The 22,777-nt window shown below is 35.7% G+C and overlaps 1 protein-coding gene across 1 annotated transcript; it reads right to left on the bottom strand.

The window, feature by feature from the left end:
- Positions 1–175: 175 nt before the first annotated feature.
- LOC137746196 (ABC transporter A family member 1) lies at positions 176–21,605 on the bottom strand. Its single transcript, XM_068486270.1, has 40 exons — positions 21,154–21,605; positions 19,606–19,685; positions 19,200–19,368; positions 18,141–18,223; positions 17,304–17,520; positions 16,718–16,935; positions 16,518–16,578; positions 16,233–16,319; positions 15,498–15,730; positions 15,261–15,375; positions 15,084–15,173; positions 14,445–14,668; positions 14,244–14,356; positions 13,902–14,008; positions 13,182–13,244; positions 12,347–12,433; positions 11,833–11,931; positions 11,566–11,750; positions 11,189–11,243; positions 11,011–11,082; positions 10,014–10,724; positions 9,685–9,863; positions 8,837–9,047; positions 8,272–8,355; positions 7,455–7,496; positions 7,270–7,366; positions 6,792–6,919; positions 6,585–6,689; positions 5,959–6,105; positions 5,098–5,355; positions 4,863–4,998; positions 4,186–4,265; positions 3,890–3,997; positions 3,465–3,615; positions 2,619–2,755; positions 2,451–2,525; positions 2,026–2,326; positions 1,645–1,778; positions 512–570; positions 176–430 (listed from the first exon to the last, which is right to left on the bottom strand). Exons 1-40 carry the CDS (start codon positions 21,238–21,240, stop codon positions 349–351), a joined length of 5,670 nt encoding a protein of 1,889 aa, XP_068342371.1. The 5' UTR covers positions 21,241–21,605; the 3' UTR covers positions 176–348.
- Between the last annotated feature and the right edge of the window lie 1,172 nt (positions 21,606–22,777).

Below are 22,777 nucleotides of genomic sequence, written 5' to 3'. Positions count from 1 at the left end.
AGAAAAGGTTCCTCTTTTTACCACCTTTGTAGTGCATTTCTGACTCTTTCTAATGTACACAAAGGAGCTGTCACCCCTTGACTACTAGGTAAGGGTTTTAAGTAATAACAGAATGCACGACTTTGGGCATTCCTCGCATCTGTGAGTCATGTCGTCAAGTATGATATAATGGGTATAACTCTAATCTGTAATTTCGCAACAAATTACGTTTCACCGAATTTCGATCTTATGTACAAATTCCGTTTCTGATATTTACAGTCTCTGATCTGATGGTCTCAACCTTTGAGTGATTTGCCGAGTGCTGTCAAACTGTTCAAATTAGATTTGCCTCAATAGACGGTTAGGATCTCACGAGTTAGCCGCAAAATGGTTGAATATAGTTTCAAGAGTGGACTGGCTAATACTGTATTCCGCAATGCCAAGTTGATTTCTGCAAAAGAGAGAATGTAAACACTGGTCAGATTGAGCTCGAGGAAATATTAACAGACAGAAAAGACATGATGAAATTCACCTGTTCCGTTCGAGGTGCCCAAAGACATCTGCAAGCGAGAGGCCCTGTCCATATGGCAACTGCAATAAAAGTTGAGACAAATTACAAGTTGCTATCCATACTTAACATACGCGCATATTAATCTTGTTAGAGCCACTGGTGAATCCTAGAGATCCCCGATCAACATTCATCCTACTGGCCATCGTTAAGTAGAGAGGTGGAAAGGGTACTCGGGCATCTAAAACACTTCAAAATAGACGTACCTTGCCCCACACTAACCAGAAATCAAGAATTCAGGGATAAGGGTGGAGAATATGAATGGATTACGGTCCAACCTCTCCTATCATTTTATTTCTGAAAACTGTAGTAAACCAACTAGCATTTTATTGAACGGCTTTCAGGAGGACCGCTTTGCAAAACAAAAGAAGAAATTGAAGGTTGCATTTTCAAGATTTGAGAATGCCTCTGTGAAACTCAAATTCTCAAAACTTTTCTTGGAGATGAAAACGGTGAAAAAACCAACAAAAGTAGGCAATGTGTAACTGTGGACGACATTTTTGAGAACTATTTCAACAAACTGACACTACCTGGGTACACTTCATAAAAGACAATTGACAAGAATAGCCCATACCACAGGGTAGTAGAAAACAAGCTAAGAAAGCTAACCCTAAAATAATAATGGTTTTAAAACGTAGTGCCAAATATTTTCAATTCCGTCGTGACTTTACCATTTAACATTGCATGACCAAGTTCAGAAAACTAAAGATGAAGACACCACTATGGTGTGTTAATGAACAAAGGCTCCACCGACCCACTATGAAAGCTATTCTAATTCTTATGTGGCCGACATGCACTTGCACACTCATAGACAGTATTTTTGTTCCTATGTGGACCACCTATTGGTTAGTTACGGGCTCACAGTCTGAGCATTTAGACAGCGTGTTATGTTATGGACCTAATAGTATCCGGAATATGAGAAAGTTTGCATTATCCAAAGTACGTCTTTCAAACCATTGAATGCTTGATGGATATGGACTAGACAGCAGAACAGAGATTAAGATCTATTCTTTTTTTTTTTCTTTAAATTCCATTATCCACACAAATGAAATCAACAAGAACAACAATTTTTAACATTAATATAAGATAAATTGTACCTGGTATTTAGCACTCAAGCCATTAAAACCCTGGAATATTGCACCAGGGAATGATGTGAGGACAAATGAATCAATTGCTGAAAACTTCTCATTGGACAACCACCACTCAGAAAATATTGGCAATGGTATACCCCCTGCACAAAATCCATGAGTAAGGAAAAATATAGCAAGACAAAGAAGAAACAACAAAGAAATAAATTTTAACCCTAAGCCCTAAACCCCGGGACCTTTCTGACATCTTCATGTCATCACACCGTCACGAAAATAGAGCAAAAATTGTACAGCAGTCTATGCCCATCCAAAATTTCCAACCAAGTAAGAAAGCCAAAAAAATTCAGAGTTAAACGAACAGATGTTAATAAGTGCATGTATCCTTCATACCATCTCGAACCAACTGCTCAATTAACTGTTCACCAATCACCCCATCAGAAATTGGCAGCGGAGATATTAGTGTCTTTATTCTTTCTTCATTGCCAAGCCATCGTCCAATCATAATTATCATTTCTCGCGACAAGCTAATCTCTGCCACTGTGGCATTTTCAGCCAGAATGGAATCTGCCCCGATGCATACTTCAAGGCCATCAAGTAAGCTCCTGGGATGGGATGGAACAGATGACAGCCATTCTTGAATAACTCGGCACAGATTTTGTAAGTCCACAGAGCTGACTTCAAAAGGTTTAACCTAAGAGCAGGCAACAAAGTTTAAAATATTTCAATGTGCCCATATATATCATGTCCTGTTATAATTCTTTTCTAACCACCCCACTCTACAATGAAGGGAAATAAGGAAAAGAAGAGAGAAATACCTCTAGCTCAAGATGATTTCCAAATCGAGTTTTCAAATGCTGGGGACTACCAATGCATCTTAATCGGCCTCCAACCTTAAAAAAAATCATCATAGTGGTGATACAGTGATCTCAACAGTAGAAACAGTAGAGTAGTGTTTCAAGTAGAGTGGTAAGGTAAGTAGGTACCATGATCCCCATACGAGTGCAAAGTGCTTGAGCTTCATTCATGCTATGCGTAGTAAGTATTACTGCTGTCTTTCCTCGTCTGGTTGATAGACGAGATATCACTTCCCACATGAATCTTTTGGCAATTGGATCCATACCTAGTACAATTAATAGTCAGCAAGAATTCTAACTCTACCCAAATAAAAAGCAAATACTTTTATATGGTGCACACAATATTTTAAGTAGAAACAACGTGGGCCCGGGGGGAGGGGGGGGGAGTCTAGTATACATGTACTTCACAATCCATACCTAGTAGGAGTATCCTCTACATTTCATAAAACATAATTCAAGATGAATTAGTTGTGTTAAAAGACATTTTCCAAGCCTTGAGCAGCACAACCTATACCAACTTTCATGCAGAAACATTTAAATGTGTTCTTTGTAATTTGAATGCAACAATGAGAATCTTCATCAACTTCCAATGAAAGAAACGGTTTTGGTTCTCTCTTGACATCCCTAGCTAGCTGTTGGAACCACCTGCTATCACCCCCTCATATGGCTCCGATAATTGCTTCTTGATGCTTTGGCGTTCAATAAGGTTGGTTAGGTTGAGATTTATTTTCTTAGTCAGTTACCTTATGAGTGACAGCCATAGTAAGATCACATATGAACCACACAAAGAATCTCACTCATCCCCTTTTAGTCATCTTCAGTAGCTTCATAAATATTATGCCACAAATTTGAAGGCAGTTTCATCATATAAACAGGGAACAAAAAAATTTGAAGATACTGATCACAACGTCCTATACTATAAATTGTTTAAGGACTAGGCTAACAAGATGTTAGAGTAAGAACAATTATGTATACCTGTTGACGGTTCATCAAGAATGACTATAGGAGGATCTCCAATCATCGCAATTGCGACAGATAATTTACGCTTGTTTCCCCCACTGAGAGAAAATGATGGTTTGTTGGCATGCTTTAACAAGTCAAACTCCATTAACTTTTCCATTACAACCTGTCCAAAAAGTTTCAGGATTAAGGGTCCACCAATTGATTGATTATTCAAAACTATCAACGGTAGAATGCCAAATTCATTCCACATATTTAGACATGAAAAATATTTGCCTTGGAATTTAGCATGATACAACTTGAATGTGAAATTCTAATTCATTAAAGTCTATGCAAATAGGAAAAATAAATCTGAATTAAAGACAGGTGCTAAACAAAAATTTTGTTCTATGAACTCCTAACCAAAACAAAAAGGTTCTATGAACTTCAGATATACATACATCATCCAACCGGTGATCTGGTACTCCTTTTATTGTGGCATAAAGCTCAAGATGCTCTTTAACAGTTAAGAATTCCAACAAAGCATCAAACTGTGGGCAAAATCCAATCTGAAATTGAATACAAAGTGAGAAACGTTCGCTAGGATTTACCATAAATGAAGACAATGGAAAAAAAAAAAGTCCCTGGATATAAATTTATATACTCACCCCGCACACTGCACAAACAAATATGACATCCCACAATTTAATATTTCTCGCACACTAATGCACAAATTTGAAGAAAAATTAACACATACATGTCGACGAGCAGCCTTTGGATTAGAGCATATATCCCTTCCAAATATATAAGCAGTGCCATCAGTTGGAGATTCCTCTCCTGCACGGAAATTGTTCAATCAAAACGAAGGAATTGACATAATAATTCAACATTGGAAATATGCCGATTAACAATGCAGAAGCACACAGGACCAGAAAATTAATATTAAGCAATGCAAAAGAGAAACCTTTTTACTAGTGTTTGACAGAAATCACATATTGTCAGGTTCATGTGGAGAGCTATGGATGCATTGATGAAACAATATAAATAATGATATTCATCTTAGAAGACACTGAAAGGGTAGGAAAGAGTTGAACTCGATTTAAGATAATATATTCAGGGAGATGATTCCACACACCCTTTTTCTCCCCATGCACACCCATGTTTATCCTTAGTCATTGGATCAAATAAAGCAAAGAAGAATCAAGGGACATAAAAGGACGGGTGCAAAGAAAAATAAAAAAGGGTGTGCAGAAATTATTTCCCTCAAGACATGGTTCCCTCAGCTTTGGTTGAAAACTAAACACTAATTACAAATTTATGACACAAAAAATGAGTATAAATAACAATTAACAAATCAGTAGGCAATATTATGCATTTTAAATGTTTCAACAGAAGAGTAATTATCTGATATTCTGGTGTCCAGTGGTTACATACCAGTCAGCATTGACAGAGTTGTGGTCTTTCCAGCTCCATTTGTTCCTAAAAAACCAAAACACTCTCCTTCCTGAACTGAGAAAGTCAATGAATGTACCGCGATTTTTGCACTATGATGCTTTCCTCCTGGAAACACCTGAAATTTTACAAATATTGCTTATACCATCAAGGTTGTAAATCATCACTATCAAATTCCAAGAACCACCAATATCATTTAAAGCATATATAAAAATACCTTCCAAAGATTCCGCAAATAAATTATGGCATTGTCAATGGAACCTGAAAGCACCCTAGTTCTCTCTCTCTTTACATCGATATCTTCATCAAGGTCAAGAGTAACATCTGAGGAACTCTTCAGAAGGGGTTCTAGATAACTTGGGGTCCCATGTTCGATGCTTCTAATTTTGTTCCAACATTCCTTCAGTGTGGCTAGTGTCCACTTGTTAGAAAGTAAGAGTTCAAGCCCAAGTGTCAAAAGGAAGTAACAAACGCTCTGCCACAAGTGAGAAATTTGAATCAGCACATGCTAAAGGTACTCAGCAACCTTGTACAACTTTCTATCGAAATAGTAAGAAATTAATAAGTTACAAAAATTAAAAAGTAGAGTTCAATTTGTACAGAAGGCTGCAACCACAAGAATGTATACCCAAGATCTCCTACTTTCATATAGATTGTAGTGGGAGGCTCCAAATCCAGGATGTCTAGGACCCGGATGTCTGATTATAGGTTTGATTACCATCATATCCCAATGGCTTAAGCTGTTAGGATAGTGTAACATAATCTTATACATAAACAACATGTGTTGCTTCAATTTCTTTGTTTGGTCATTCCACAAGGCACATCCATTTACAGCTTACATTTTGACATAATGGAAAACAATGTGACTCTGCAAAGTTTCAAGTGTAGGGTTTCATCTTGCTGACATGTAAATATTGGAATGGTTCTATATAGAAGAACACTTGAGCAAACCAAAACTCTATTTATTGTTATTCCTTGTTACCATTATATATCTACTGAAACGTCCACTTCTCAAGAAATATTACTTTTCCGGCAGACAGTTGCTGAAGAGTTTCCCGCACAAGGCCAAGATACATACCTCAATACCAAGATAAAAAATTGAGCCACCAGTAACGTTCCAATCAAGGGCCTGATTGCTGGATTTATCTTTCATATCTTGCCGGAGAAGAGCCAGTGACGCAAGTCCATCAGCAAAGCAAAACCCTGGAGATAATCTGAAAAAGTTCTGGAAGCATAGATCTAAATGTTAGGAAGATAAGATTGTATCGACACGACATCAGTACCCAGTTTTCTATATTGAATCACGACATTTAGTAAGAGGCAAGCTCAAATTTCTAGAATATCCCTCATCAGTTGATAAACAATTCTAGACTCATTGCTCCTAAAATATTAGATGGTTCACACCAATAAAATGCTTTTACGAATTAAAACAGAATAATTTGGAAACAATAGTAAGATCAAGTACAACATTTCAATTAGTCCTACTTTTCCAAATGAATCAACATTTTGAAGTAAATTTTAAAAGGACTAGCTAATCTTCCTGCAGAGTGTTCATTATATATATGCATATGTTTTCCACAAAACCCAAAACTTCACAAGAAAGTTAGACGTGGTAAGTGTAAATCAAAGTATTAAAGTAATAAAAGCAGTAGCATTAAGAAGAATACCAATAAAAGGTAAGTTACATGTGTTTAGGAATACAACCTTAAGAAAAGAATTTGCACTTGCTGTTGTCTTTATAAGCCCCATGATGAATGAGATAACCATAAGAATGAGTCCCGTAAAGAAGTGGACCAAGAGAACCACATTCTGGATATGAATAAGCATATAAGTACAACGTTAATAACCAAAAGTTGCAAGCTTAATGTCTGAATGTGAGAATAAGAGAATGACACATGGAAAATACACCACCTGAGCCATACTGTGGTCAGAGAAGAAAAATGTAAGGCAATATGTGGATGATGCAATTGCCAATCCATATGCTAAAAACATGACAACTGTTGACAATAAATATCCGCTTCCAATGAACTGCTCCAGACCTATATAAAGTTTTCTCGTAAAATAAGTAAACCTGAAGATATAACCAATGTTTGATGGAACTCAAGAAAATATAGAATAAGCATGGAGCTTAATGCCCTTAATTGGTGTCTTCTGTTCGTGTAGATTATGTTATGTTATATTATCCTGTATCAAAACAATCTCTTATTCAGCAGACACTAAACAAACAAACAAAATTGTGAATAAACATTTTGAATGCTGCCAATTTTCAGATTTTAACACAAGAAATGACGACATTCTATTTTACAAAAAATATCAGTGATGAACTGAAGTTGGAAGTTCAAATTCGTACAAGAATAAAGTGTGAAGAACTACAAGTTCAAAGACATACCAAAGATGTAAAAAAGAATTATTGCAAACGATGAAGGAAAAAGGAAGCTGATGAAGTCCCATATGAAAGTAGAAGCCCAATATGAAAGAATAGAAACCTGAGGATGAATATAAAACAATTTGGTTAATCTTATGAGTCAGTAACGAACGTACAAGCGAATGGTTATTTAACCAACAGAAACATACCCCACTAATCAGTTGTTGGTGTTTGGCTTTTACTTCACGCTCCTGCATCAGTCAACCAAAAAAACTTTCCGGGGTAAGGAAATACTCAGAGCAGTATAGAACATACAAATTTACATTGAACAACTCTTAGGTAGGTACGTAGTTTAATTGACATAAAGTTTTTGTCATCAATATTGGAATCTATTTCAGTTGAAGCCAGGTTAGCAGTTGCTTGCTACAAGTAGGCATAGTGCTGTCTGGGAGTTGGTTGTGGTTGTTTCTTTATTATAGCCCTTATGTCATTGTAGTGGTCAAGGTCATTGTAGTTGTCATCAATAAAAAGTTACTTTCTTGTACTAGAATGATGTAGTACATGAAGGGTCATTGCTTTGTGATGTACATTGTATCTGCTGGTACAATTTATCTTCATAATGTGCATTTATTGCTTGGCCTAAATGCACAAATAGTCTTAATCCATCATAAATGTATCTAGTGGATTAAGATTATAAATAAGACCCTTTGTAGCCTGGTGAAGGCATTCAATATGTATGAATTCAATACGTCTATGAAGAGACTCTTCATTGGTATCCCTAACTAGAGTTCTACTCTGCATTCCTAGAATTCTCTTGGAGAAATTTGGATTATCTTTTACCGCTTCCGCTACATATACAATTAAACGCCTGCCAACACTAATATGGAGTAAATACTAAGGCATCTTCACTTACAGCTGTAACTTCAATTAACCATGTCCTAACGACTAGCATTAAATAGTACAGTAAATCACTCAATTATGAAGCAAACACATTCGAAGTGGACTGTTGAAGGTATGTCACATTACCTTCACAATAGGAACGGCAAATGATGCAGGAATGAATGAAAATGCAATACTAACAATAACTGCAGCTGAGAATGCATCCAAATCCTGCAAAATGAACACAGGTAAATGTGAAAATTCACAGATCCTCCCATCTGTAATTGAATTGAACCCTATCTAAAGAATGAAGAGGTTTAAAACCACAACTGCACCATTAATGGCCACAAAATTGAACAGTTTACGTTTCCCATATTTAACATTGGAAAATCCAATCAGTGTTACATAATTCAAACTACAAAATCATAACATATAGTTGAAGAAAACAATCCTGGCATCACCATACTTAAATAAATTGGTTATGACAAAGGACAGGAGGAGCAACTTTGAGAATTTGAACATTCCATTACACAAATAAGTCTCACTTATTCCGAATGTTACAAAATGAAAATTAAAGTAGTTATTCAATCAACACTGAAGCCAAAAAAAATATATATATATATATTTCTAGAGTGAGAATGACTTTCTTAGTGCTTAAAGGGTGAACTTGAAAACAAAATCTTAAGAATATTACTGAATGGAAATAACATACATGACGTTGCAGATGTTGGCTATTTGTCATTGGCAGAGGGTGATTACGCGTTTGGATTGTCATATTCTTATTACGAGCAGCAAGCCTAAGAATTGCAGCATTCATTAAATTGATAAAGGTTGGGGCAGCATGCTGACAGGAACTGTTGTGTAGCACAGTGTACCCTAAACTTCCATCATCATTCTGATCATCCATCAAAATTGCCCCATACCTACATCATGCACACATTACAGTGAAGCAAAAGACCGTAAATAAGAATTTCCAAGCTCATTATAGTCAACTAGAAATTCAGCTACTGATTTTGTCACAAGAAATCATTCATTCAGCATTATTGTTGTGGAAAAATGTAGATGGAACTTACAGTTGAAGAGAACATGTGCAAAACTTGTGAAATTATAGGATTGCTAATTTGCTAATGAAACCAACATGCGTAGCCGAAAGGATCATGACTTGCACTATTAATTTCACAATTTTGTGTCCCATCTTTGATAAATGACCAAATATCTACCTCAATCAACTTGCAATGCTAACAAGATTGATGGGTAGATGAAATATATCTATACCATCACAGGGCCCACCTATTCTGCTCTATATATCTCATCTACACTAGATTGAGTTCCAGAACAAATATTATGCTTTCTTACAGATGCAAGCTTCTTGTGTAGGGTAAAGGGTACTTATTCTAAACATATTACATTAGACACATAATTTAGAGAAAAAATTAGTATAGGGGAGACTCGTGAAAACCTCATTTTCAAGAGACCTATAAAAAGGGGAAGAGGGGAGGTATGGTAGGGGAATGCAATAAATTTGTGAGAAGGAAAAACTTTAAATTCAGTTCAACACACCTTGACTGGTAAGATTCGTTAAAGCTAGACATTAAAAATTCGCTCATTGAAAGTAAAACAGGTCCCAGGGTTGGTCCCGCTGCCTCAACTGCATCATCCAATATCTTATCTGAATTAGGGAATCTATATGCACTAGGTCTGAATTCTTGTATCCAACCCCCTTTAACATACTGTGCAACCTGCACAAACAATAGCTTTTAAGCAGAAATGACCATTGGTTTTGCAAGCTATGAGAAAACATTTGACAGGGGTACCCCCATAACTCTGTAGGGTACAAAATGAGCATAATAAAAAAAAAGGATCAATGAAAGTCAAAGTGATTGACAAACCTCCTTTGCAATAGGCAAGGACAGATTAAAAGGGATTGGACCACCACCACCACCACCTCGCAATAGTGGATTAAAATATGAAGTTGTAAATGTAACAGACTGCTGATCAGGATGTGGCTTGAGCTTGAGAAACAGAAGACCAAAAAATAAGAAAACTGCAGGTATAACAAGCTGGAAAACAATTGTTTTCCGGTCTCTGCGAGCAGATATCGCCCTCTTTGTGAGCAATGCTTTAGAATGTCGCCAAAAAGTTGACCTCGAAATGAAACAACAGCTACAGCAATGACCACCAACAAAGTTTAAGAAACTTAAAACTGTAGCGACAACCAAACCACAGGCTCTTCCCACTATTCTAAATAAGAACCCAAGAATCTCTTTATAATATCCAAAGGATTTTTTTGACTCAGAGATCTTTTTGGGAGCAGAATCATGAGAAGACTGAGAAATCAAAGAATCAAGACACCGTTGACCAGTCTTCCGTTCAAAACTAGCAGCTTCAGCATAGTCGCATCCTGCAACCCTCAAGAATACCTCCTCCAAAGTTGTTACAGATATTCCATAACTTTCAATGCCCAAATAGTCCTTCTCCTCGCCAGAACTTGTTTCTGAGTTTGACGTAGATCGGTTCATGCAATTCTCAATTTCCCTAAACATACATTCAAAGGATGATGCGGATGCCAAAGGAAGCTTAAAGGAAATCTCCGTTCCTACCTGCACAGGATACAAAACCCCACATATAACTTACAGTACCATTAGCAGTTTAGATATGCATAATAATTTGTTAACTAATGAACTATAATGAAGTAAACACCTATATCAGTTGCCCTCCCTCCCAACCAAGGGCAGGGGAACAATCAAAAGTAAGAAAACTATTTTTTGTCAATAAAGAAATAGTAAAGCTACACAGACATTATTGTAAATGATCACTGATTTAATAGCATGTCAAGTACTTTTATTAAATCAGCATGAATGCTTGAGTCATAGATGCGATGAGTACCTCGCTCACACATGTTGCTGATGGGATATGGCGGTAAACAATGTCAGAAGCTACACAGGCAGTAGGTGTCGACTGACATAAAAAAGAATAACAACGCATAGCATTTTAGAGTGGTGCAATGATAAGAGATACCAATCAACAGAATCCAGCAAAAGATGAACAGAAATAGAGGCATTACTTTCACCAAGGTTAAAGTATAACCAACCCCATACTGACGCTTCAAGAAAAGGGAACTGTGAAAAATGAGAATTCAACATGAGAAAATTGTATAGCATATTCACAGCAATATGCATTAAATTTTTTATGCATGGGTGAAGTACAGAGGAACATTCCAGATAGTGAGTTCTATACGTACATATAGTCGAGCTTTTAAGCGGACAGAATACATATCCCAAATATTAAAAAGGCACATTTCAACCCAATACCAAAACCATGCTTCTTAACTCACAGAGAATATGTAACTTGATCAGAACAAGGATTCAGATAAGAACTAAGTCAAAAAAATAACTCAATAACAAACTCTAACACTATAGGCTGTGTTTGAACGAGTGAAACCTTCCGCAACATTTCAAGGAACCATTAGCCATGATGGCTATACGATCTCCAAGTACTTCAGCTTCATCCATTGAGTGCGTTGTCAGTAACACTATCCTTCCCTTTCTGATTTTTTTTATTAGCTGCCATGTCAAGCGCATGGAGTATGGATCCATTCCACTAGTAGGTTCATCCAAAATTATAACCTGAAAATGGAAACAATAAAACTTTCCGATTCATTCCAACATGGGAAAGTAACAAGATAGTGCCATTGAAATTTTGCACCACCTTACTGTTTCCTATCAGTGCAATTCCAAGAGACAACTTCCTCTTCATGCCTCCAGATAGAGCCCTCACAGCAGAGTTCATTTTATCAGCCAAACCTACCTGATATAATCACATACGATAAAACAAATCTCTTAAATTGATTATGAAACAAAAAATTGTCCCCATAAGAATGTTATAGAACAATAAAATAAAGGTAGCATGGCATTATAATGGCATTGATAAAATCAAATATTCTGAAAATACTGGGACCAAAAATTTAGTACTGTGACTTCTGTCACAGGATAAACATGTAAACTCAAATAGTAAGAAAAAACAGATGTTTGTTGCACATGAAACTTCAAAAACAAAGAAATTGGATCCCAGAAGGATACCAAACAGGGCCTAAGATTCTGGAATCAGAATGTATAAACATAAGATACTGTGCTGTATGTGATGCTTCAGTGGCAAGAAGAACCAGTAGCTCAGACTAGCAAGCAGAACCATGAAAGAACACAGCTCTGCAATAATAACTTACTTGATCAACCATATCAACAACAGCGCCATTCAGAAGATCTTGCTGCACACCTTTCAGTATAGCAAATATTTCCAAATGTTCCCTCACCTGGACAAAATATTAAAATCAGATATCACTGCATGTGTGTGTTTCTATGTATCACAAAATATCATTATTAATCAAAAGCATCAACTGAAGGAAATATGATATGAAAATTAAAAGAAGCGTCAATAAATTATCAGTATCAACCCCATATTCTTTCGGTTGCAGGGTGATGCAGTTTGAGGGTCATAAAAATGAGATGAGATAGATAGATTCTTTTGGATTATTCAGGGTTGTGGATGAACTATAGGATCAAGTTAATTTTTGGTCAGCCCCTGCAGCCTCGGTCACTGTAGAAATAAGGAAGTCTTCCTTGTCAGATTTTTTTTTTGGCTAGAAATCTGATCTTTTTACCCCTAGTGTGAAATTTAGGTAGCTTATAGAGTTTTGTTGTTCACGACTTAATATTTTGATTTACTCATCAAAACATAATTACAACACGAACTGATTCTCTAAGCACCCGGAAAACCATTTTTTGCAACAATCAGCATCCAATAAATACAATATAACTACTTGGAGATGGTTACTTTTTCCTTATGAAACAAAATCAAATGGTTGGGAGATTGAGTTAGAGTTCTTAAGCATCTAATCATTTGATGAACTCCACCTACTTCACATAAAATACATTAAAGTACCCATAAGATATCTTACAGCAAATTTTTTTAGCATGTAGAAGATAAAGCATAATCTTGCTAGTAGCTTCAAAGGAATTATCAGATTCAAAAATGGACAACGGAGCATGCTTCTCACTTACTGTCAATTCTGGAAAAAGGATATCATTTTGAGGACACACCCCCAATTCCTTTCGTATCTCATCCTACACATTCATATTAAACATAAAATATCACACACCTTTGAACTGTTCCCAACTATTAACAAAAGCAAGCAGAAGGTGTTTGATAAGAAAGATATAAAAGAAAGCCTTTGGTATCACATAGACATATATACAGGAAGATACTTCAAAGTGGACCAAACTGTCCAGTTTTTACATCCCACTGATGGATCATCCTTGCAAAAGATTAGCTAAACTGGAAACTATGGAATCAATTAATAGATCAAGGAAAATAAAGAACGGAGTGTATCCAAATATTAGTGAAATGATTTATGAATCTATGACAATAATCAAATAGTTAAAAGATTTCAAGTTTGGCTTGTGTTTCTTTGGGGATTGAAAAGAGTCAATGTCGTCCTCTTTTCTGAAAAAAATGGATATCCAATAGTCTTCCAAAGTGGACATTTAATGTGCAAACACTACAAGGCCCAACAGCCTCCTCCTGGCCTGAACCCTACAACGTGTTGGCTAATGATCGGCCAGCTTCTCATGTCATATTCTTATCACAGAGACAGTAATCTTCTTCAATCATGTTGTACGAGAGTCAATTAGGGTTGAGTAAGAATGAGGACACCTCAGAACTTTAATCCCTTATTTTACCACTGCTTAATGCTTTAGTGATGCTTGTTAAAGAAAGATTACCATGTCTGTAACAATATTCTTCCCGAAAACCAAAGCATCCCCTGAAGTAGGGCGAAGAAGGCCAACAAGCATTGATATCGTTGTGCTTTTACCAGCCCCGTTGTGTCCTTTCATTGACAAAATTTGAAATCAATACAAACAAAATGATGCATCAAGGACTATAAAACTCTATTTATTTGTTTTCATTTTCTAGTCAATGACAGTTATGAAATGACTATTTATGTCTCATTTGGTAATTGGTATGTACCACAGCTTCTGCTTAATATGTTTGTGCACACCCAGATTGCATGGATAGACCTAAAATGTCAATATAATGGTAAGTAGCATATTGAAAACACTCACCCAGAAGAGCAAGAATCTGATTTTCATACATGGTGAGCTCTAATGAGTTAACAGCACAGCATTTCCCCTTTTTACTGGCATAAACCTTATGCAGATTTCTTATTTGGATGCATCTACAAGTAAACAACAAAACGTAAAGAACAGAATAATGAATTTGTCAAAAAATAAATTCCCAAGAATTCAAAAATTAAACAGACCTACCTATGGTCAAGCTCTTGTTGTTTCATGTCAAAGGTTATCGCTTCCACAGATGCTCTGGCATTATCTTTCCCAGAAATACTTGCCTTCTTGCAGTCCTTGTCATGGCTATTAACTTCTAGACTGGAATTGCGATTATGAAGTTCCTTAATGCTTGAATTTTTCCAGAAGCACTTCTGAAAAATGAAGTTCCATGGATATCTAATTCCATTCTCCCTCGGAAGGACCTGATCACATAAGCAAATTTTGAATTCAAGAGGATTCTACAGTTTACATTCAATCTTTACCATCTAAAATATAATTGAACATAATACGTTGAAAATTAATAACTAATGGACATTTGGTGGTTCAAGATTCTTAGACAACCAGTGGATTCTCAAAAGATTAAGCTATCAAGGAATGGAACAACGATCTATTTTTAAAACTAACAAGGGTGATTTAACCTCGTTCTCCAGATGAAGCCAATATTAGATCACAATGTTGGTAGTTTTTTCCCTATTTTTAACTTCCTTGAACAATAAAATATTCTAGAAGCTGATCACATCCACATTTCTAGCCTATAAGGCATATTGACATGTTATAGATCCATCTGTTTGAATATTTAGGAAACTCTAGTAAAATATGGGATTCCAAAATATATACCTTGTCCAGATAAAGACCAATTAAACAGTAGAGCAATGCATCAAGCAACATCATCAGTAGACAGACCAGAAAATTCACTTCAGACGATGCCTACAACGATAATAGTACTCAAAATTAGAACACATTGATAGAGGTTAAAATAATTTTGGTAGGAAATGACACAAATACACAACCTACCCGCCATATGTTGCTCCAACGAAGGCCAACATGAGCACGCTCATAATCAGCAAAGTTAATTGACCCTAGAGCAAATGCCGTGGGCGAAAGCAGAGAAGCAACAACCTTTAATATCCTGAAAGAGAAAATGTATATGAAACCCATCTGCACTACAGGATTTGCAGACCATTAAGAAGGGGGAGGGGGAAGGGGAAGGAGAGAGAGGCACCACAGAAATGTACAAAGCTCAGTACTTACATAGGGACAGCCTCATCATTGACAGAGTAGTAAGGGAAAAAAGCACCCAGAAAAGCAAGCGTCCCAACAGCAACAGCTGTCTTTGCTCGTGTGAAGCATGTCGAGATTAAAAATGACAGCATAATCGCGCTCAGTCCGAAGAAGAAGAAGTAAATGAACACAACTGACTTATCACTATATTTGAAAAGGTTATCCATAGTGGAGACTGTAATGATTGCAGAAGAAATAGCGAACTGCAGAAGAAATCAAACAATCAGAAAGCAGTGGAAAGTCCAAAGTTCTTTTATTTTACTCTTTCGCCAATGGAACTTAAACTAGATTAAGGAAGGAATATAACTTATAGTTGACCATCGAATGCAGTTTCCCAATCCTTAGAGCCCGCAAATGGGCTCAAAGTTGAGAAGAAAAAAAAGTAATCCTAATTTCTCCATCTTCTGGTCTAGTGTACCTAATTATATTCACGATCTAACCCAACCCACTACTGATATGCTACATTAACACTATGTGCTTAAGCAATCTAAGGACACACTTCCTTGCCTTGTAAATTGATCAATGCTAAGACCCTATCATTGTGTGACACGGCAAATAGTAGAGCCATGCAAAAATAGTTAGATTTCTATGAAAAGCCAAAGAACTGAAAGTTCGAAATTGAAGTGCATTAAAAAATTCTACTACAAATGCAAAGAGCATGCAAAGTGGAAATTCAACAAAAATACAAAAGAACAGAGAACCAACCTGCAAAGCATATGTAATGAACCATGAGAGATGGAATATCCCGTCTTTTAGACCCATCATATAAAGACCTTCTTTTATCTTCTGTTCCTGAAACATTGCAACGACAAAAAAGGGTTGCAGTCCAAAGATTTCAATCCAAAACATACAAATCAACATAGAGGATGAAAAACGACACTGGCCCAATACATTAACAAAGGTAGAATATATAAATAAATGGAAACAATATGGTGACTAAGAAAATCATCAACTTTGTACCAATTAAAGTTATAATAACAGTTACCAAACCTTCTCAAACACCGAATAGCTGATCAGCCGAGAAATTGGGTAGAGGAATCCCAGAAGATACCTGATCATCCAAGTTCCAGATCAACCAAATAGAGCTTGTCAGAACATCTGAGCTAACAAATATTGACTCCCAAGTCCCAACACAGATAATACAAAATTATAAAAGAAATGTAGATATACAAAACTCAAGCTATACGTACAATACACCCATCACACTTTTTATGATGGACTGGAACTCATCATCAGTGTATTCACGAGTTGGAAATGGGACTATTCGAATGTTTGATGGGCTGTAATGCATCCATGGAACGTTTAGAAAGGAAGGTTCACCAAATGACAGCGATGAAGGAAGTTCTATATCTTTGGTGTCAGATTGTTGGGCCGCAAAAATAATAAATGAATCCAGTACTTGCTGGAGCTGCAGTTGTACAAAGGCATTAGAAAAATGGATGCGGTTTTTTCACAAATACAGTTGATGCAGTTTCACCAATAATTTAATTGAAGAAAAGGGATTCCTCAAAGCTGAATCGGAAAATAAGTTGTGAAGAAAAATAGTAAACATATTTATTATGGAAGAAATTTAGAAGATGCAACTATCATTGAATAATAATCGTTAAACTTGTAAACGAGCTTCTTCGTATATTTTGATTTACAAAAAGTTTTGTAGAACATTAAAAGCCTGCTACTGACATATAGTTAGGAAGAAGCTCCATTTAACAACTAAAGGAACCAGTGAAATTAAGAAAACAAAAATCAATAACTGAACAATGAATGAAGCAACATTACAGTTAAAAATCCACTAGCGCTGTATTGCATGGTCGGAACAGCATTTACACCAAGTTCCAAGTCATTCAGGTAGGGGCCATTCGTGTCCATGATGGATTTGACATCAGGAAATCCCGAGAAAGCCCATGTGTGATTAAGACGTATGCTATAATCAAATGATTGAGGACCTTGATCATGAAATACAACTGCTCCCTTGATTTTTGGATTCGAGCAATTCCTAAACAAAGAGTGGAATTTACTCACACAGCCAAATTCAATAATGCAATTCTCATAGAACAAACAGGCCGAATTCATTAAACCAAAAAGCCATCCAGCTAATAATGGTCAGCAATTAAGCGAAACAGTACAGCAATAAAAGATGTTTCAAACTATAAGCATAAGTCAGATGGCTAGGTCCTTTTAAGGGGGATATTGGTGCACAAAAAAGAATACCATAACAGGATTTAATTTGTGCATCATATAAATCATTTCAAAATCAAGCATGTATGATAGACCTCACATCTAAATCCATGAAGATGTGTGCATCATATCCAGGAAACCAAAAGCAAATTCAGAAGAGGAAAACTATAATGCACCAAGTTAGTAACAATATCTACAAGAATGAAAGCTTATTCACATCAATCAAGCATGCAGGAAAAGCTACAGTCATGCAGTCCAAGTGACCAAAATATGTAAGAGATTAAGAAGGAAACATTTGAGCCGGACTAGAAAGTAAGCAAAAAAATAATTTTTGAAATTTGTAGTTCTTCACTAGTCTTTTATAGTCCGTCAGTCCCAATTATAACAGAACATTTTAAGAAAATTTCATCTGTACTGTGATACAAAAGTATGACTTACAAGATTTGATTGCAGGTACCATAGAGATCTGAGCGTATGTAGGTTTCCAGCTCCTGTTCATCTTTGTAAACTCTAGAAACACGCTGTATGAAATGTGCGTTAATTAACTTGAGCCATGAAAACTTTGCCAAGGAAATTAAAGGAGGACACATTGTAAAAGCTGTTATTTCATTTCTCTATTTGATATAAGAACACTAAATCTATGCAAAGGCCTCACTTAAAATGACCAAGAAAGCTATATGGCAATAAAAAGCCAGAATTTTACATTTAAATGTACAGTTAAAAAGTGGAAGAAAATGAGATTCTTCTAACAAATGAAAAACAGTAGAATTCACAACTATTTAACAGTGGATCAATCATTGGAAACTACTAATAAGAATATATAATGCACTTGTGAGTTGTGACAGAAAACCTAGTTTTCACCATCATGTGTGTCCAAGTAGTTTCCAGTGTGTCTGAACCAATGCTATGATTTAGAATTTGAGATAAAACATAATCAAGAATTGCCTGCATTAGTTTGTTGATGAATGAACCATATGTCAACAGTATTTTGTTTTCTGTTTTGGTTTGATCTTCTTGACCAACCTCTTTACCTGTTACCTTTGATCTTAATACAATCGTTCTTTATCAAAAAACAAAAAAACAAAAAAAAAGAACCATATGTCATATTAGCCCCAAAATTATTTTTCTGAAGATGAAGCATTCCTCTACATGAAAACACCATTTTAAAAACTAGAGCAGGATGGTATAGTACCCAAGATGTTTGTTTAGCAATATTATTTTGCTTGATTGAAATCAGTATAGCGTTGATACTTAACTGTGGGTAAAATAAAGTCTGAACCAATAATATCCAATCTATCTAGAGTTGTAAAATAAAATTCATACAAGGCAAAGAATTCAATGTCAATATTTTGAAAATAAATTGTGAAATAGAGAAGAGGTGTAAAAAATTGGATGCATTAAAGAAAATAATGCATCCAATTAAACATTAGCACAGAAACACATTCACACATTACAAAATCTGGAAGTAGCATGCAAAAGAATGTTAAAAATTGTTACCTTCAAGAGGGGAAATTTAACCGACATTATGTTAATCATTGACCTTGTTTCTTCCGTATCTGGTGCAAAAGCCAGAAACTCTTCCTTATTCAACAGTAATTCCAATACTTGTTCAAAATTAGGTGACATTCCTTTGCCCACTTCCACAAACATCCCATTCCGGATATACCTGGTTAAGCATTGTAAAACTTAGCAGTAATACTTCTAACAAAATAAGAAATTTTGTGAAACATCCATATAGGTTTTTGAGAGAGTATTGCTCAAAGTAAAACATCCCTTAAAATATACATAGTACTAAATCAGGTAACAAGCACATAACTGCATGCAGCACACACACGACATGCATGCATGGACACTACAAACATAAACACAATACAAGAATTAGCCAAAGTTTGTCAACACTTACGGCTGCGCTGGATGAATCTGTGTATCAACATGCATCCTCACAGCTATTAACAACAACATCACCACTGTAGGAAGTAATATCTGGCAGAAAATCATTAGAAATTTTTAGATAGATTTTATCAACTGTTATACACAAATTTTATCCAAAAAAAATTAAGAAATGAGATATATAAGCAGAAAAATTATTCTAGTTGGAACAATCATGATAACACAGCCAGAAAAACTGCCACTTTGTAACCAAAACTCAGAAGGAAAATGGTAGATTTTCATCATTTAGTTTTGAAATTAAAATTAAGGAAGCATAGAAGAATAAAGTAAACAAAAAAAATTCGATGACAACAACTTACTACAACATAGCTTGATCCCAACTATTTGAGGTCAAATAGTACATGAATCCTAGTTCTCCAACCTTACGCTATATTTTTTTAAGTCACACTCTACCTTATCATTCTTAATTACCACTACCCATGTTCTTTCTTGTCTTCCTTTTCCCCTAGCACTAGCCTCTCTGCTCATTAAGTCACTCTGCTAAATGGTGCATCCATTGAACTTTGATGAACACAGACAACCCGGAATATGTGCTAATTAACCTTCTAAATTCATTTCAAATCCTATCCTTTCATGTCTTCCCATACATCCAATACAACATGCTCACATCTTGTCCAGCATTCTGGTTCCATATGGCATAGTGTCTATCAGTTCTTCTGTAAAATTTACCCTTCTATCCTAAAAGTATCCAATGAATATGCACACTCCACAATTTAGCTATCTAGACGGGATGCAGTTACTGATTCATGATCTGGCATTTACAAAACAACCACATAAAACAACAAAAAAAATTATATTTTCCAAAAGGCATAAAATAGTATGGATGTGATTCTAATTGTGCATCTTGATCAGTTGGATAGGTTCTTAGTAGATATCGATGCAAAGCTTTTGTAAATATGTTCGCATATGCTACATTCGTATATCATTTCGTCCAAACGTAGCAGTGCCTATAAGTACATGAACTTCTTAGAGTACTCATTCACTCTCATTTTATGAACCGCATCATCTTGAATTTCTCAACCCTCATGATTGATCTGATAGAGAGAATTTCACTCTCTGGAATCACTTGACCCTTGAATTTCACCGCCTACCTACTCTTCTATTTCTACGGAACATTACATATAATCGTTCTAAGATGTAGTTCTTTTAAAGTCGTCGGTCGGATAACTCGAGCTTTTCTCCACAACTCTAATTTAGAAATTATCCTAAAAATAGGAAAACAAATGTCACCCAAAACAAAAATTACAAAAATTGAAATGAATTACAGAACAAATGGGGCTATAACTGCTGAGCGATTATTAAAATTTTACGAATTCCTGACCGAATTACACACTAAAATCAAACAAAAACAGACAAAAAGAACTCCCAATTTCTGATGATCACGTAAAAGCATAGAAGAAAAATCAAGACTGGAAACATTAGCAAATAAATCAAGATCAAAACTACAACAAATTCAAAAACTGAAACAAAAAGTAGACGGAATGCGGAGGGAGAGAGAGACCTCAGCGCAGGTGACGAAAGGGTGACGAACTTTGAGAAGCCAATTCTTCCATAGCATAATCTTCAACTGCCTCCGTCCGGTCCCCATCTCCGATGCAATGTTCAAACCCTAGCAGCTCGCAACCGTACAGAGTCCGGTTTTCCTCTTCGTTTTCTGCTTTCTCTCTCTGCGTTTCAGAATTTAGAGAGAGACGGAGAGACAAAAGTAGAGAGGGGGTGCTGACTACGAGGGAGGAGGTGGCAACTGGGAAATGCTTGAGTAAAAGTCCAAATTAGACATCTGTTTAGTGTCAGGAGCAGCTCTCTCTCTCTCTCTCTCTCTCTCTCCTCTCTTTCTCTATCCTCTCTCTCTCTCTCTCTGGAGGGTTGGTGAAAGAGACGAAGGAAAAGTAAAGAAAATATCAAATATGAAAATATGAAAAAGAAATCGTAACGACAAAAGCAAGGAATTTTTGTAGTTTTTAGAAATAATTAATTAAAATTAAGTGTTTGTTTCGAGGGGTGGGAATATTAAAGTGGACTTGGTGGAAAAATTGTACGTTTGCGTTTGGCTGAGTTGAGTGCTTTTGGATTGGGCGGGCGGCGGAGGCACCTTCCCGTTCCCGGTCAGTTCTGTCGTTGAAAAAACGTATAATACCCGCTGAGGGTTGAGAGTGACGTTTACCCACCCGCAAGATGAATAAGGATACGTTGTCCCAATAGTAACTTACGTGATACGGTTTTATCGTTATCATAATATTTTAGTTTAACATGTAATGTTATGTACATAAAGATTTACATGTAATATTGTATTATTATACCAAATATCATGGTGTGTGGTGAATGTATTCATATTGTATTGTTATATAAAATTTTGCTTTAGATTACAAGAGACTAGTGAGAGAAACCAAAAATTTGTATACCTTATAAATTGTTGGCTTATTAGTTGAAATGATCCTTGAAATTAGTTTTGTTTCATTTTGCTCCCTGAAACTAACATTTTCAACTATTTTGGTCTCACTTCACCCCATTCCATTAAAGAACTGTTAAATTCAAGGATATTTTTTACACATTTATCTCTAACATACACACTAAACCAATCTCAATTCCATTTTGTGACGACTCTATTATATACCCATGAGTTTTGGGCATTTTTTAAAATAAGTTATTAAATCAACAAAATCTCGAACAACAAAATCATTATATCAAACAAAATAAGGTAACATTTTTGTTCTTACCATTATTTCACTTGCAAGACATTCATGTATTGGCTCGAAACCTTGCACTTGAAAAATACTCATTACAACATAAAGGAAACATGGTCAGCTTATTTCAAGATATTTTTCTAATCGAAACTGGACTAACCACAAGTTTCACCCATATAAAAAAAAATCTATCAATTGCACAAAATATGATCTGAAAAAATAAAATTAAAATAAAAAATAAAAAAATAAACACACACACACACACAACACTATTAAGCTATCATGCCAAAATACTTTTCAAACCAAAAAAATCATCTAAAGCAAATGTGCACAATTTGCAACTAAAATTTTCACATTGTTGCTCAAAATTTTTCTGTTGATTAAATAATTTATTTTTAAAAGGGCCTAACTCATGAGGTTTTGAATTAGAGTTGTCAAACA

Source organism: Pyrus communis, chromosome 9 (genome assembly GCF_963583255.1).
Source record: "Pyrus communis chromosome 9, drPyrComm1.1, whole genome shotgun sequence".
NCBI lineage: Eukaryota > Viridiplantae > Streptophyta > Magnoliopsida > Rosales > Rosaceae > Pyrus > Pyrus communis.
Note: the sequence above shows the minus strand (reverse complement) of the source record. Positions and strands in the feature narration are given on the sequence as shown.